The sequence below is a fragment of the Monomorium pharaonis genome, chromosome 2 (genome assembly GCF_013373865.1).
Source record: "Monomorium pharaonis isolate MP-MQ-018 chromosome 2, ASM1337386v2, whole genome shotgun sequence".
Taxonomy (NCBI): Eukaryota; Metazoa; Arthropoda; class Insecta; order Hymenoptera; family Formicidae; genus Monomorium; species Monomorium pharaonis.
The window spans coordinates 3,612,762-3,628,865 of NC_050468.1; the positions used below are offsets into that span (position 1 = coordinate 3,612,762).

Here is a 16,104-nt window from a genome sequence, read left to right on the forward strand (position 1 = left end):
GCACTGGTGCAATAAGTTAGAATGAGAAAAAATATACTTGTCTTACTTTAACTTATTGCACCGGTGCAACAATGCAGCTAGAAAGAACAGACCATTTGATTATAGGGCTTTAATTGCACCAGTACAGTAGTACAGCTACCAAGAACAAACCTCTCATTTAACTTATTGCATCAGTGCAGCAGTGCAGCTAAAAAGGACAGGCCAATGATCAAAGAGTGTATGTGGTCACCGAGCGTGCGCACGTGGTCGCGGAGCATGATCTCACAGAGTTGCCAATCCTGGTGAAATTTCACCAAATTTGGTGATGTTTTTGTTATTTTGAAAACTGTTAGATTTTTTTGGAAAAAATGCAAATTCTGGTGAATTTAGACAGCCTATGAACGGTCTTTTCGCGTTGCTTGAAATCCCCAGAAATGTTTGTACTTGAAACAAGATAAATATATTATTCAAGCGTTGAAGAGAAAGAAAGCGAAAATATTGAGTGCAAGAAGTGTAAGCAAGGCGAACAAACCTAAAGAGAGAATGGCAACCGATCACATATCAGTCTTTTGATTGGCTGATAAGTATAATATTTCCATGAATTCTTTGATTGGCTGAAAAATATTTGGTTACACGACATTTTCCCGAAAACTAGATGAGAAAATGTTGGTACTAATAAATTCTCTAGGCAATACAATTTCAATTTCCGCAGGTTAGTAACACTGTGAAGTAGTAAATCCGTGTGTGCAGAGTCGTTTTGACGAATGTGTGCGTATGTGTGCGTATGTGACCAGTCACAGTGTTACTAACCTGCGGAAATTGAAATTATATTGCCTAAAGAATTTGTTAGTACCAACATTTTCTCATCTAGTTTTCGGGAAAATGTCGTGTAACCAATATTTTTTAAAATAAACTCAGTTCTAAAATTATTATAGTTTATTTACAGGTTATATTACTATAGGCCGGTTGTTCCAATTTCTTAGTAAACTTTTACCTATTAGGTAAATATGTGTCTATCTTTATTTATATAAAAAAAAATGAAGATAAACGCATGTTTATTTAATAAATAAATTTACCAAGAAGGTGGAACAATCGGTCCTATGTTTTTCAGCGCAGACAATTATTTTGAAACACAGCCTTATTTTGAAACGTACCTAAATTGAACAATTACTAGTTTTTAATTAGTATTAAACAAAAATATTAATTATTTAATATCAGGTAATGTATTTTTGCTTTTTATAAATATTAATTTTTATTAATTAATTAGTGACAATAAAAGTAACATTCTATTATATGTGCATATGATGGTTACGTTTTTCATTATTGTAAATGTAGTAAAAATTAAGCTATCATATTTCGTATTTGCAGCAGTTCAATATGGATAAATTCATTATGCGTAAGGCAGATTCATCATTTTCTTCTGCCACAAAGAGAAGCATTGATTTAATTAATGATATCGATGATGTATCCATTATTAATCAAGAAGAAGAATCAACTTCAAAATCTTTAAAAAAAGATCGAATCTATGCTCACAAGTATAGAAGTGAATGGGAGTCCAATCCTAAATTTATGAATTGTATTCAACCCTCCACACTTGGTAACACCTATTTTAAATGTAAAATATGTGCCAAAGATTATATTGGGGGTACGGCAGCATTACAAAAACATATGTCTTCTAAAAAACATCAAGACAAAACAACAGCTGTTATTTTGCAACCTCCTGTGACACAAACTTTTAAAATTAAGCCAAAAAGTATTATTTAAAAAAATGAAATAAGACTTGCTGCATTTATAGCTGAGCACAATATATCTATTAATGTTGTAGATCATTTAGTAGAACTGTTCAAACAAATGCAGAAAGATATAAAAGATGAGAACATAAATAAATTATCTTGTAATCGAACAAAATGTACATCAATAATTAATAATGTCATAGGCAAAAGTAGCTTTAATGCATTAGTAGATCAACTCAGGATAAACCAATTTTCATTGTTAGTTGACGAATCAACTGATCATAGTTCAGTAAAACATTTGGCATTAGTGATACGTGTAAATATAAACTTTCAAATTCATGATAAATTTTTAGCTTTAATAGAGATAAAAAATGCTTCAGCACAAAGTTTATATGATACCATTGTTAATTTTTTTAAAGAAAATAATATACCTTACAAGTTAAACATGATCGCTTTTGCTGCTGATGGTGCTCATGCAATGATGGGTCGTAATCATTCCTTAAAAACTTTACTTACTGACATACCTAATTTATTTGTTATAAAATGTGTTTATCATTCTTTGGCACTGTGTGTTTCACATGCATGTGCAAGTCTTCCTAATTATCTTGAAAAATTTGTCAGAAATATTTATACGTATATGCAGTACAGCTTCAAAAGACAATCACAATTTAAAGATTTCCAAGTTTTTTTGAATTTAAAACCTCATAAACTTCTCCAACCAGCACAAACACGTTGGTTATCTCTGCAATTAGTAGTAAATAGGATTCTAGAGCAATATGAAGCACTTATCCTTTACTTTCAAGCAGAACGATTTGATGGAATAACTGCTGCTTCTGAAATTTACGAAAATTTATTAAATCCACCGACCAAATTATATTTGCAATTTCTGGAATATGTCTTGCCAATTTTTAATGATTTAAATCTTGAATTTCAATCTGAGACTCCAAAAATCTATCTCTTGTATGATAAAATGGAAAATGCTTACAGGACATTATTAAGTTACTATATAAAACCAGAATACTTAGAAACAACAGATGTTACACAAATCCAGTATAGAAATCCAATAAACTATATGCCTCTTGATAAAATATATTGTGGCCCAAAAGTTGCATTAGCATTAGAAGGAAATAATTTATCTAATGAAGAAGAAAAGCACTTTAGATTACGATGTATGGACTTTTATATTAATTGCGCCCATGAAATTTATAAGAGATTTCCATTTAATTCCTCTGAAATGGCAGTACTGAAACTACTTTCATTCCTAAACCCAGACAAAATCAGCTCCACCGAGACATTAATACATTTATCTATAAAAATGCCACATTTAATTACTGATTTAAATGCATTGGACAGAGAATGGAGATCAATTATTAATATGTCAAATAAACCAGAAACTAAAAATGTAATAAATTATAGGAAATTAATTTGTGAAAGAAGAAAGGGTGATGAGAGTTTAGAATATCCAGAAATTAATAAATTGGTGTCATATCTTTTAACATTACCACATAGCAGTGCTTGTGTGGAGAGGGTTTTTAGTGCAATAAATCTTAATAAAACTAAAGTTAGGAATAGATTAGGAAGTGCAACATTATCAGGTATTCTTCATAGTAAAAGATTAATAAATGAACATGGAAAGAACTGTTTTAACTTTCATATCACTTCTAATGTGCTTGAACATCACAACAAAATGATGTATTAATTTTTTATGGAATATTGTAAGTTATTTGTGTGCAAATAATTTGAAACATTATATAATTATTTGATACTGTATATTCTTCACACACACACACACACACACACACACACACACACACACACACACACACACACATTTTATATTCTTCACTTTATATTATATATTTTTTACTTTTAAAATGAATATCTTCGATCATCTCCGATTAAACTATTCTTGTTAATTAATCGTCGATATTAATTTTATTGAAATCAGAATTTATCGAAATGGCTTTTATAATTTTTACGTCAAAAATTAATAATTATATATTATTAAACGTAGAAAGGATTATTTCTATATTTTTATTTTGCCTGCAATGTGTTTGAACATCATAATAAATTATTTTAGTTTATAAAAAATATATAAAAGATTATATATTTTGTATATTATGTTTTATTTTGTGCAATTTTATTTTATGCTAAAAATAATTCTACGTGTACGTATTCTTATGTTCATAAATAAAGCAATGTTAAAAAATTATTTATAACTATTTTATTGTTTTGTGATAATCAATAACTTAATCATTTCTAAAAGAAAAGAAATATGATTGTTCCAATATTTGTTAAATTAAAAATTATAATTAATTATCTATAATCTAATTAAAATTAGAAATGTAAGAGAGAGTTGGTGAAAAATTAAATCAATTTGATGAAATGTTATCAAACATGGGGAAATTTGGAAACTTTAGGTTTAAGAGTTGGTGAAAAAGCATAGTTTCGATCTGGTAACACTGTGATCTCATGTCGTTACGTTTCGTCGGTGTAACAGGTTTCATAACCTGAATATTCGCCAACTTTAACGATTAATATCTCGAGATATTTGAGGTGATGTGTTTAAACTAAATAATTATCGAAATTTGTAGTAATTGAAGTGCCGTGCTTTATGTTTTTAAAATTATATTTGCATTTTATTAAATGTATATTGTGTGATTGTCACAAGTGAGGTGAATTGGTATTCACAACTGTGTTAATTTAAATAATATTAAAGAAGTGGCAACAGAAATTACAAAAGAATCCATGCAGTTACAATACATGGGATTCATTTCAGCATGAGATCATCATTATTGTCTCCGCTATCTGAATCTTGTGCAATGTAACGAAGTCATCAACATTGCAGCTTGACTAATCATTTGTATTTATTGAAGAAAAAATATAACTTTCTTTCTTGTAATATATGTTTAGATAATCACATTTGTTTTTAATTCGTCTTGTATATTTGTGATTCAGTGAATGGGTGTAAGATGCAAAGTGTTATATATTGCGTATAATTCTAAAATTTAATCAAATTTATGTGATTTTATTTTTAATGTTGCTGATGTAACTTAGTTTATGACTATACTTTATTTTGCGAAGTAAATTGTGCAGATAAAACTAAGGAATGCAGTTACATAAGTAAAATAAAGATATTTTAACAACAACGAATTGTTATCACTGAAACTTAATTATTAATTCTCTTCAAATCTTACTCGATTTTAATTGAAGAAGCAACACCTTTATATTTTAATTTTATCAAAAAATTTATGTGTATTGAAGTTATATTTTTAACATATGTATGTGTTGCTTATTTTACAAAGTGAAAGAGTGCATTGTTATACACTCCTTGCATTACATTATTAACCCTTTGTTGAGACCAATACAAGTTCTAATACTAATAAATGCAACTAATCTGACAGATTAACTAGCCAAATCTTGATATTTCATGTTTAAAAAGAAATTAGTATGAAAGCGTAAGATATTGTATGAATCAATGTTCTCGGGTTGAGGCTTTCTAAATTAGATTATATAAATACTACTGTGAACAAGTGCTGTTTGCATGGTTATTACGACATTGAAATAATCTCTAAATATTAAAAATTTCAATGTTCAGCTTGGGAAAATTCATGAAGAAAATTTTATTGAATCTATGTCTATTCAATGTGCTATTTTGCCCGATTATGCATTTTACTTACGAGTTGTCCAAGGTATACATATTTACAATTAAGTAAAATGATTTAATTAATTGGACTAAATTAAAATTTTAAATTACTATTATTTTTGTAAATTGTATTATTTTATATTGTTGTGTTTAAAATTTTTTTTAATGTATGCTTGTTACATTAAATATATGATTAAAATTATGTAAATAAATAAAATTCCTAACAAATCACATGTCACTGTAAAATGATATAGTGTCATGGAAATCGTCATTTCTTAGTTAATTATTTATGTATACTTACTAATATGTTATATTTAAAAAAATGTGTTTATGTATATGTATATGTTAGATAGTTAATTTACTCAGTTAATCATCAACATTATGTATCCATGTATAAAATTTTTTAATGTCGTTGTAATCATCAATCTGTAATTATTTGTTTATACATATATAATAAGTTGTATTTCAAAAATATTAGCCATGTATGCATCAGAGAGTCAATGTACTCTAATGTATGCAATAATATATGGTAGTTTCTAGATGTCGTCAAAATCATCAATTCCCAAATGTATATATATCTCTTTAAATATATCGAATTATAATTATTAAATACGACTAATCTCCAACCCGATTGAAAATATCTAACGTCTGTGCATTACGAACTTTGAACAATTATATCAAAAACAGATATTCTCTGTAGTCAATATTAACAGCAGCATATTTTTCACTTATGAATAGGGCTTTATACTAATGCTATAAGATATAACATACATTTAACATATATTATCACATATATTTAGAAAACATGCTTTTTACAAGGAATACACAAATTATAATTTCATGTGGATGTATTTGTTTGTCAATATTTGTCTGAAAACATATCTTATGTCTGAAATTATTCAATATTTTAGAAGGGAAACTACCTATGCAATTTTGTATAGAGTTTTGACAGACCTAACCAAATTTTGGCTAACTTCTACGAACGAAATAAAATGTTTCACTGTTTCAATAAATTTGGATCACTCAAAAACTTTTTTAATAACATTTCATAACATACAAACAAATTAAAAAAAAAAGGATTAATATTGACGTTGACAATATTGACGCGTGATCAATATTGACGCGTGGGCAATAATGACGTGGGCAATATTGATGCGTGGCCAATAGTGACGTGGTCAATATTGACGCGTGGCAATAGTGACGTGGCCAATATTGACGCGTGGGCAATAATGACGTGGGCAATATTGACGCGTGGTCAATAGTGACGTGGTCAATATTGGGAGCGTCCCAGATGCGCACAGTAATAAACGGACACAGCAGGCTGAGTGAAATGGACACAGTAACAAACGGACACAAACCAAACGGACACAGTAATAAACGGGCACAGTAACAAACGGACACAGTAACAAACGGACACAGACCAAATGCGCACAGAGCGAAACGGACACAGTAACAAACGGACACAGACCAAATGCGCACAGAGCGAAACGGACACAGTGCGAAACGGACACAGACCAAATGCGCACGGACCAAATGCACACGGACCAAATGCGCACATTGCACATGCGCACACTGCACGTGCGCACGGACCAAATGCAATCCATGTACATTGCAAGCAGAGTAAAGTCCACATAGGTTAGCGACTTGGACGGGGTGGGTGCGAAAGGGGGGCCAAAGGCCCCCCTTGCACCCTCCTGTGTGTGTGTGTGTGTCTGTGTGTGTGCGTGCAAAGCATTCACTGCATCACATGGGTTTGCGACTTTCCGTGTATGCATTTGGTCCGTGCGCATGTGCAGTGTGCGCATTTGGTCTGTGTCCGTTTCGCACTGTGTCCGTTTTGCTCTGTGCGCATTTGGTCTGTGTCCGTTTGTTACTGTGTCCTTTTCGCACTGTGTCCGTTTGTTACTGTGTCCGTTTCGCACTGTGTCCGTTTATTACTGTGTCCGTTTGGTCTGTGTCCGTTTGTTACTGTGTCCGTTTCACTCAGCTTGCTGTGTCCGTTTATTACTGTGCGCATCTGGGACTCACTCTCAATATTGACGCGTGGGCAATAATGACGTGGTCACTATTGACGCGTGGGCAATAATGACGTGGTCAATAATGACGCGTGGCCAATATTGACGTGAGCAATATTGAGGTGGGCAATATCACGCGTGGCCAATATTAACGTGGCCAATATTGACGTGGTCATTATTGACGCGTGGCCAATAATGACGTGGCCAATAATGACGTGTGGCCGGACTTCCGTTTCCGGTAGAGTGAGTAGAAGTATTGTAAGAGCAGGTGTGAGAGAGAACGGTGTGAAGCGGTGATTAGAGAGAGAATTAGGATGAGTGAGAGTGAAGGGCGGGAGAAAGGGAGTGAGTGAGAGAGAGTGAGTGGAGGGAGCAAAGGGCGTGCAGAGATAGGGCGGAGGTAAGGTGAATCGGCGCATAGAGTGAGAGGTTAGGGAGAGAAGAAGGAGCGCGAGAATAATACGAGCAGGGAATAGGAAAGTAGAGAGAGGTAACTCGCGGAGTGGGAGAAGGCGAGCGGGCGCGGATAGAGTGGCTAAGATAGAGGGGCATAGGGTAGAAGTAGTGGGCGCGCACAAGAAGAAGAAAGAACAGACATAGAACCAGGAGAGTTAGATAGAGTGACGATGGCAGAGGGAGTGAGAAGGGAGAGAAGTGACAGCGTGGGCAGCGCGAGTAGTACGGAAGATCAGCTGAAAAGAAAGAGAGAGTTGCTAGGAAGAGACTCGTTAGAGCGGGAAAGAGGATTAGCAGACATATTTAAAAGAAGCAAGAAAGTGACGAGATCGCCGGAAGGGAAGAAAGAGGGAAGTGTGGAAGAGGAGGTTTGGAAGACAATGTTAAAGGAAATAAGAGTGGAGTTGGGGGAGGGATTCAGACAGCTAAGTAAAGAGATAAAAGAAGTGGCGGACAATCAAAAAGAAATAATGAAAATGGAAATAGAAGAGTTGAAAGAAGAGCTGAAGAGAAGGAGGAATGCTGGCAAAAGGAGAGGAGAGAACTGAGAGAAGAGTTGAAAAAATTAGAACGAGCGGTGGAAGAAATGAAGGAGAGGAGGAATGTGGAAGAAGGAGAAGGGAAGCAGAAAGAGACAAAAAGGGCAACAGTGATGGAGGAGAGAGTAGAACGAATGGAAAAGTTATGGGAGGGAAGAGAGAGAGAGGAGAGGAGAAGGAACATTGTGATAAAAGGGCTGAAAGAAAAAGGAGAAGACAGGAGCGGAGAAATTAAAGAGATAATGAAAGAAATTGGAGTGGAGGCAAAAGTAAAGGAAATTAAGAATATAGAGGGGGGGGGAGAAGAGAGCGGGGAGGTATGGTGGTGGTGAGACTAGGGAATGCAGAAGAGAAGAGAAAAATCATGGAAAATAAAAGAAAGCTGAAGGGAGGAAGGATTTGGATTGAGGAGGATCTGTCGTGGGAGGAGAGGAGGATAAGATGGAAGCTGAGGCAGATAGCAGCAAAAGAAGGAGCTAAAGGAGCCAGCGTCTGGATAAGCAAAGGTAAATTAAGAATAAATGGAGTATGGTGGTGGTGGGATGAGGCAAAGGAAGAATTAAGAGATGGTAGGGGAAGGAAATGGGTGGAGAGAGAGGAGGGAGTGGAGCAAATTGGAGACAAAGAAGAAAGAGGGAATAAAGGACAGGGAAAAAGAGAGAGGAAGAATTAAGAGGTAAACAAGGAAGAAGAGAAGGTGGGGAGAGTGGAGGGAGGAAGAGAAAGCTGGAAGGGAGGAGACAGGGAAGGAGGAGGGGGAAAGAAGCGCAAAAGTCAGAGAGAAGAAGAATCGGAGAAGAAGAGAGAGGAAAAGAAGCGGGGACAGGAGGAATAATAATATCATTTTGGAACGTAGCAGGGCTGGTGAGGAAAGACGAAGAATTCTGGAGGGAATTAGGGAGTTGGGATGTTATGGTGCTGATAGAGACGTGGGTGGAGGAGAGAGGATGGAAAGAAGTGAAAGAAAGATTACCGAGAGGTTACACATGGAAGTGGCAACCGGCAAAGAGAAGGAATAAGAAGGGAAGGCATGGGGGGCATGATAATGGGGATTAGGAGAGAGCTAGTGGACGAAGTGAGGGAAGAAGAGAGAGGTGAAGAGGGGATAATTGGAGGAAGAATAAAAAAGGGTAAAAAAAGACGAAGGATAGTGGGAGTGTATGTAAATGGAGATATAAAAGACAAATTAAATAACTTAAAAGGATGGATGGAGGAGAAGGATGATAGAGTTAAAACAATAATAGGAGATTTTAATGCAAGGACGAGAAGAGAGGGAGAAAGCAGAGAGATGTGGGGCAGGGAGGGGGAAGAGAAAAAGAGAGAGTCGAAAGACAGGAAGATAAACGGAGAGGAAAGAAAGCTGGTGAACTTTATAGAAGAAAGAGGATGGACAATCCTGAACGGAGGAGTGAACGGGGATGAGGAGGGAGAATGGACGTATACAGGAGGGAGAGGGGAGACAGTAATAGACTATATACTGATGAGAGACGAAGAGAGGCACGAGGTGAGAAGGATGGAAGTTGAAGAGAAGATAGATTCGGATCACCACCCAGTAATGGTTTGGATAGAAGATGAAGACAGAGAAGACGGTCAGAGGAGGAGAGGGGTGAAAAGTAGAAGAGAGAGAAAGAATAGAGGTAAGTGGGACGAGGAAGGGGGAGAAGGGTTCAAAGAATGGGCAGGAAACATAGAAATTAATGAAAGAGTTGGTAGAGGAAATGGAGGACATGCAGTCAAGGGTAAGGAAAGTACTGGCAGAGATGGGAGAAAGGCAACAAGAGGGAGAGAGGATGAGGAGAGGAGGATGGTGGGACGGAGAATGCAGAGAAAAGAAGAGAGAGGTGAGAAGAGAGCTGAGAGAGTGGAGAAGGAGAAGGAGTGAGGCAGAAGAGTATAAGAAAAGAAAGAGAGATTACAAGGAGCTATGCGAGAGAAAAAAGAGAGAAGAAAACGAGAGATGGGAAAGAACAGTAGAGGAAGCGAGGGTGGAGGGGCAGGTGTGGGAGATAATTAACAGAAAAAGAAAAAGATGGAAGGGGATAAACGAAGGAATTGAGATAAGTGAATGGGAGAAATATTTCAGGAATATATTAGGAGGAGTGGAGAGAAGAGTAGTGATGGGAAATAGTGGGAGAAGAGAGATTGAGGATGGGAAAGAGGAGTTGTCCAAGGAAGAGATAGAGAAGGTGTTAGATAAGTTAAAAGACCGGAAGGCGATGGGGATTGATGGAATTCCGAACGAGGTGTGGAAGTATGGAGGAGGGAGAATAAAGGAGTGGGTGTGGAGAATCTGCGGAAGGATATGGAAAGGGGAGGGATGGCCGGAGGAATGGAAGGAAGGGATCATGACCCCAATATTAAAGAAGGGAAACGGGGAGAAGGTAGAGGAATATAGGGGGGTGACACTCATGCCATCGCTTTACAAAGTGTATACGACGAGTCTGACAGAGAGACTGAAGAAGGAAATAGAAGAGAAAGAGATATTTTCAGAAAGTCAGTTTGGATTTAGGAAAGGAAGAGGGATGATGGATGCGGTGTACGTGATAAACTACCTTATAAATAGGCAAGTAAGCAAAAGTAAGGGAATGTTGGTAGCGCTATTTGTGGACCTGAAGGCAGCGTTTGACTCGGTGGGGAGAGAGATGATGAAGGTGATGAAGGCCCTGAGAGAGAAAGGGGTGAGAGAAGGATTGACGATTAGGATAGGTGAAGTGCTGACGGAAGTAAAAAGTAGAGTAAAGATAGGTAGCGAGGTAGGAGGAGGTTTCTGGACAGCGAGGGGGGTAAGACAGGGGTGCCCACTGAGTCCGACGTTGTTTAACATGGTGCTGGCAGACCTGGAGTAGGAAATGGGAAAAGTGAAGTGGGGAGGGGTGAAGCTGAGGGAGCGCAGGATTTTCTCGCTATCATATGCGGACGATATGATGTTGATAGCGGAGACGGAGGACGAGATGAGAAGTATGATAGAAAGGCTGGAGAGATATTTGGACAAGAAGGGTCTGGAGGTAAACGTAGAGAAAACGAAGATTATGAGGTTTAGAAGAGGAGGAGGCAGAAGAAGGAAGATGAATTAGAGATGGAAAGGAAAAAGAATTGAGGAGGTAAGAGAATATAAATACCTAGGGTATATACTACAATCAAACGGAGGACAGGAAGCACATATCAAGGATAGAGTGAGAAAAGCAGCGGCGGTAATGGGTCAAGTCTGGGCGATTGGGAAGAGAAGATATGAGAAGGATTGGAGAAGGAGAATTTGGATCTTCGATAGATTAGTATGGACGGTACTGGAGTATGGAGTGGAGGTTTGGGGATGGAAGGAAAGGGAGAGTGTGGAAAGAATGCAAGAGAGGTTTCTAAGATGGATACTGGGAGTAGAGAGTAGAACCCCGGGATATTTGGTGAGGGAAGAGTGGAAGAGAGAGAAATTGAGAATAAGAGCGGGGAGAAGGGCTTGGGGTTTTGAGAGGAGAGCAAGGGAGGGAGGAGGAGGAGTATGGGTGAGAGAATGCATGGTAGAGATGAGAGAGAGAGCAGAGAGGAGAAAGGAACTCTCGAAATGGGAGATGGAAAGGAGGAGTTCTTCGAAATGAGAGGAAAGGATGTCGGGGAGATGGAGGGAGAGGGAGAGGAATGGGAGGAAGTTGAGGAGACGGAGAGAAGACTACAAAGGGAGGAGAGAAGGGAGAGGATAAGAGATACGAGATATAATGTATGGTACAAGTGGATTAAAGAGGAGGACATACCGGAATATTTAAGGAGGGAATGGGGAGATAGTAGGTGGAGAAGAGTGGCAAGGTTTAGACTGGGAAATGAAATACTGGAGAGTAGATATTGGGAGGATGAGGAGAAAAGAGTTTGCAGGTTGTGCGGAGGGGAAAGAGAATCATGGGATGTATGGGAAAGATGTAGACGGTGGGAGAAGGGGGGAGAGGGAAGCTGGCAGGAGGCATATGGGAGGATCTTGGGGGGAGCGGGAGAGGGAGAGGGTTGGATGAGGGAGGTGGAGGAGGAGAGGGAGAGATTTGGGAGGATTTTGGGGGGAGCGGGAGAGGGAAAGGGTTGGATGAGGGAGGTGGAGAAGGAGAGGGAGAGATTTGGGAGGAAGGAGTAAGAGAGGATGGAGGATGAGAGAGGAGTGAATGGAAGGAACGAAAGTAAAGAATTGTAAACGGAAACGGAAGTCCATAGGCGTAAGGTTAGGTAGGATGCGGAGCGAGAGAGAGAGAGAGGTCACGTAGGTAGAATTAAGTAGGATAAGGTCAAAGGAGCGAGCGGAAAGAGAAGAGTGAGTTGAGGTAGAGCGTATAGGAAGGCGAGCGAGATGAGAGGCAAGGTGGCGAGCGGCGTACTGTAAGAGCAATATTTGTATAAAAAGGTGTAAAGGTTTGGGACCGTTCCTAGAAAAAACGCCATTCAATCCCCAAGGGGAAGAATAAAGTTTATATCTAATCTAATCTAATCTAATCTAATGACGCGTGGCCAATAGTGACGTGGCCAATATTGACGCGTGGGCAATAATGACGTGGTCAATATTGACGCGTGGGCAATAATGACGTGGTCAATAATAACGCGTGGTCAATATTGACGTGGCCAATATTGACGTGGCCAATCTACCCCGTGGTCAATCGGGATCGTGGTCAATCGGGACCGTGGCCAATATTGACGTGGCCAAACGGGTGCCACTCGGTATTCTCACATCCGCCATTTTTGTTCAAACTAACAAGTAACTAGCATAATGTTTTACATATATAATACATCGCAATAACCTTTACAGTCTCAAGATCATAAATATCGTGTCTTCGTTTCATTGTCGCATAAAGTTTGGTGCTTCTAAAGATTATTGACGTATATACAGGGTGTTTGGTAAAGATTTATGCAATTTTTATAAGCAGGTAGAGCGCATTAAGCTGAACATAAAATCCTCATCGTTTTTCCATTTTCACAATAGTTAACGAGTTATAAACTTGTAAAATTTTCTGTATTAGCCCGGCCTACCGGCAAATGCAAGCACGCCGAGCGCCCGACCGCGGCGGCCGCCCCTCCCTAGCGCTTGAACCTTGAGATTGCTAGGCGCGCGGGGGGAGTTGTTACAACAAGCGGCAATGGCTACACACAATGTATACTTGTACATGTGTACAAAAAAATATCAGTTCTAATGCTTAAAGAAGCAATTACTAAATTTATATTTTTTTAATAAATAATGATTATTTTTAATAAAAAATTTTTTTGTGATAGTCTTAAATGTCGTAAACTGTCATAAATTTTAAAAGAAGCTATTATCATGTGCTCAAAAACAAATTTATCCTTCTTTAAACAACATTAGAAAATTTTATCGATTAAAATGGAAATAACAACCAAATAAAATGTTTGTTTTAACTTTATATTCTTAATTAAAAATTAAATAACGAGGATATTTATATTTTTAATAAAATTAATCCTTGTGATAGACTTATAATACACGGAAAAAACTTTATGGTAAAAATTACTCTGGTAAGTAATAAACGCGTGACAAGGAGAAATTATGAAAATTTTTATTACGTTTTTCATCAAATTACGATAATATTTACATTACTTATATGATATAATTCTCTGAAATTTCTTCTTACAGTTCGTGGTTACTATCATAAATAATAAATCATACATAATTTTACTTTAAAATTTCTCCGTGTAGATTTACGAATATATGAATTTATTAAATGTTTGAAAACTTATAAACAATATTTATTTAATACAAGAAAATTTAGTATGTAATGTGTGTGTATTGTGTGTGTGTGTGTGTGTGTGTGTGTGTGTGTGTGTGTGTGTGTGTGGTGTATGTACGTACATACGCGAAAAAAGAATAATCACTTTGTGACAGTAAAATGAATAATCATTCCTTAGTTCGCGATTTTATATCACTATTATTATTCATGCTGATTACTATACAATACACGCACACGTAGAAAAATATGATTCTAGTTTTAAGAAAATCAATTATTCATTTTTAATTCTATTCTTTTTTAATAATTATCTTATTTTTAATGGTTGAAAAGAATATTCTATTGATAATAAACATCTCACTTTACACAAAACAAATAATGTTTAACATTTTCGTGTATGTATCACACACACACACACACATACACACACACACACATTACATACTAAAATTTTCTTAAATTAAATAAATATTGTTTATAAGTTTTCAAACATTTAATAAATTCATATATTTGTAAATCTACACGGAGAAAATTTTATAGTAAAATTATGTATGATTTATTATTTATGATAGTAACCACGAACTGTAAGAAGAAATTTCAGAGAATTATATCATATAAGTAGTGTAAATATTATCGTAATTTGATGAAGAACATAATAAAAATTTTCATAATTCCTCCTTAGCAAGCGTTTACTACTTACCATAGTAATTTTTACCACAAAGTTTTTTCCGTGTATTATAAGTCTATCACAAGAATTAATTTTATTAAAAATATAAATATCCTCGTTATTTAATTTTTAATTAAGAATATAAAGTTAAAACAAACATTTTATTTGGTTGTTATTTTCATTTTAATCGATAAAATTTTCTAATGTTGTTTAAAGAAGGATAAATTTGTTTTTGAGCACATGATAATAGTTTCTTTTAAAATTTATGACAGTTTACGACATTTAAGACTATCACCAAAAAAAATTTTTTATTAAAAATAATCATTATTTATTAAAAAAAATAAATTTAGTAATTACTTCTTTAAGCATTAGAACTGATATTTTTTTGTACACATGTATGTACACGTACACATTGTGCGTAGCCATTGCCGCTTGTTGTAACAACTCCCCCCGCGCGCCTAGCAATCTCAAGGTTCAAGCGCTAGGGAGGGGCGACCGCCACGATCGGGCGCTCGGCGTGCTTGCATTTGCCGGTAGGCCGGGCTAATACAGAAAATTTTACAAGTCTATAACTCGTTAACTATTGCGAAAATGGAAAAACGATGAGGATTTTATGTTCAGCTTAATGCGCTCTACCTGCTTATAAAAATTGCATAAATCTTTACCAAACACCCTGTATATACAAAACATACTTAATTTTTCATGCTAGTTAGAAGAAAAATGGCGGACGTGAGAATACTCACTTTTATAATGCCTTAATTTTTGTTACAACAGTAACGCCATCTACCAATAAGAGGAGAACTTTACAAGAATTCATTTTATATATCTTCGGCGTACCCTGCCGAACAGTGAGAAGCTCCGGTTCCCCGTCGGCCGGCTTGAGCCGCCGCGCAGGCGCGTGCGCGCTTCGATTTTCGATAGGTGGATCCGCACGCGTCGCAGGATCCTCGGTCTATCGCTGCGCCGCTTCACCCCTCAAAATTTCCGTGATCAGCGCGTGTTGGCTTCCACAGGCGAGATCTCTCTTGCCCTGCCGTTTCGGCTGGTCCGGCTGGCCAGGGCGTGACCGATTCGATTTTGGCGGACGCTTGGCATTGACACGGTCGCTCCCCTGGTCTGCGGCCCGATGGTGTGCCCTCGGCGTGATCCTTCCAGAGAATCGTCGTGTCGCAACGTGGTATCTCTGCGTGGTCGGTACCCTCGTAGCTCAGGGGCGGCAACGCGCAGCGAGGCCCGACGCACGGCTCGGCGGGGAAACTCCTTGCAAGGCACCTCGTCCACTGTCGATAGCTCGCGACAAAACTCCTCCGACGGCAGCTCCTCCTCCGTTTCTAATACATCCTTAAAATGAGCCCACACTCGGCGCCTTA

General features: G+C 37.1%; 1 protein-coding gene across 10 annotated transcripts; it reads left to right on the top strand.

Annotated features, from left to right (window-relative positions):
* The first annotated feature begins 710 nt into the window (after positions 1-710).
* Positions 711-3,924, top strand: LOC105828318. 10 transcript variants are annotated; one of them, XM_012666584.3, is made up of 4 exons: positions 711-824; positions 915-980; positions 1,091-1,197; positions 1,348-3,924. In XM_012666584.3, the coding sequence occupies exon 4, from the start codon at positions 1,831-1,833 to the stop codon at positions 3,409-3,411; it is 1,581 nt and encodes a 526-aa protein (XP_012522038.1). In that variant the 5' UTR covers positions 711-824; positions 915-980; positions 1,091-1,197; positions 1,348-1,830; the 3' UTR covers positions 3,412-3,924. The 10 variants fall into 10 exon arrangements, with proteins under 10 accessions (XP_012522038.1, XP_028046846.1, XP_028046845.1 ...); XM_028191045.2 differs by having other exon boundaries at positions 915-961; XM_028191044.2 differs by having other exon boundaries at positions 722-824; positions 926-980.
* Positions 3,925-16,104: the final 12,180 nt, after the last annotated feature.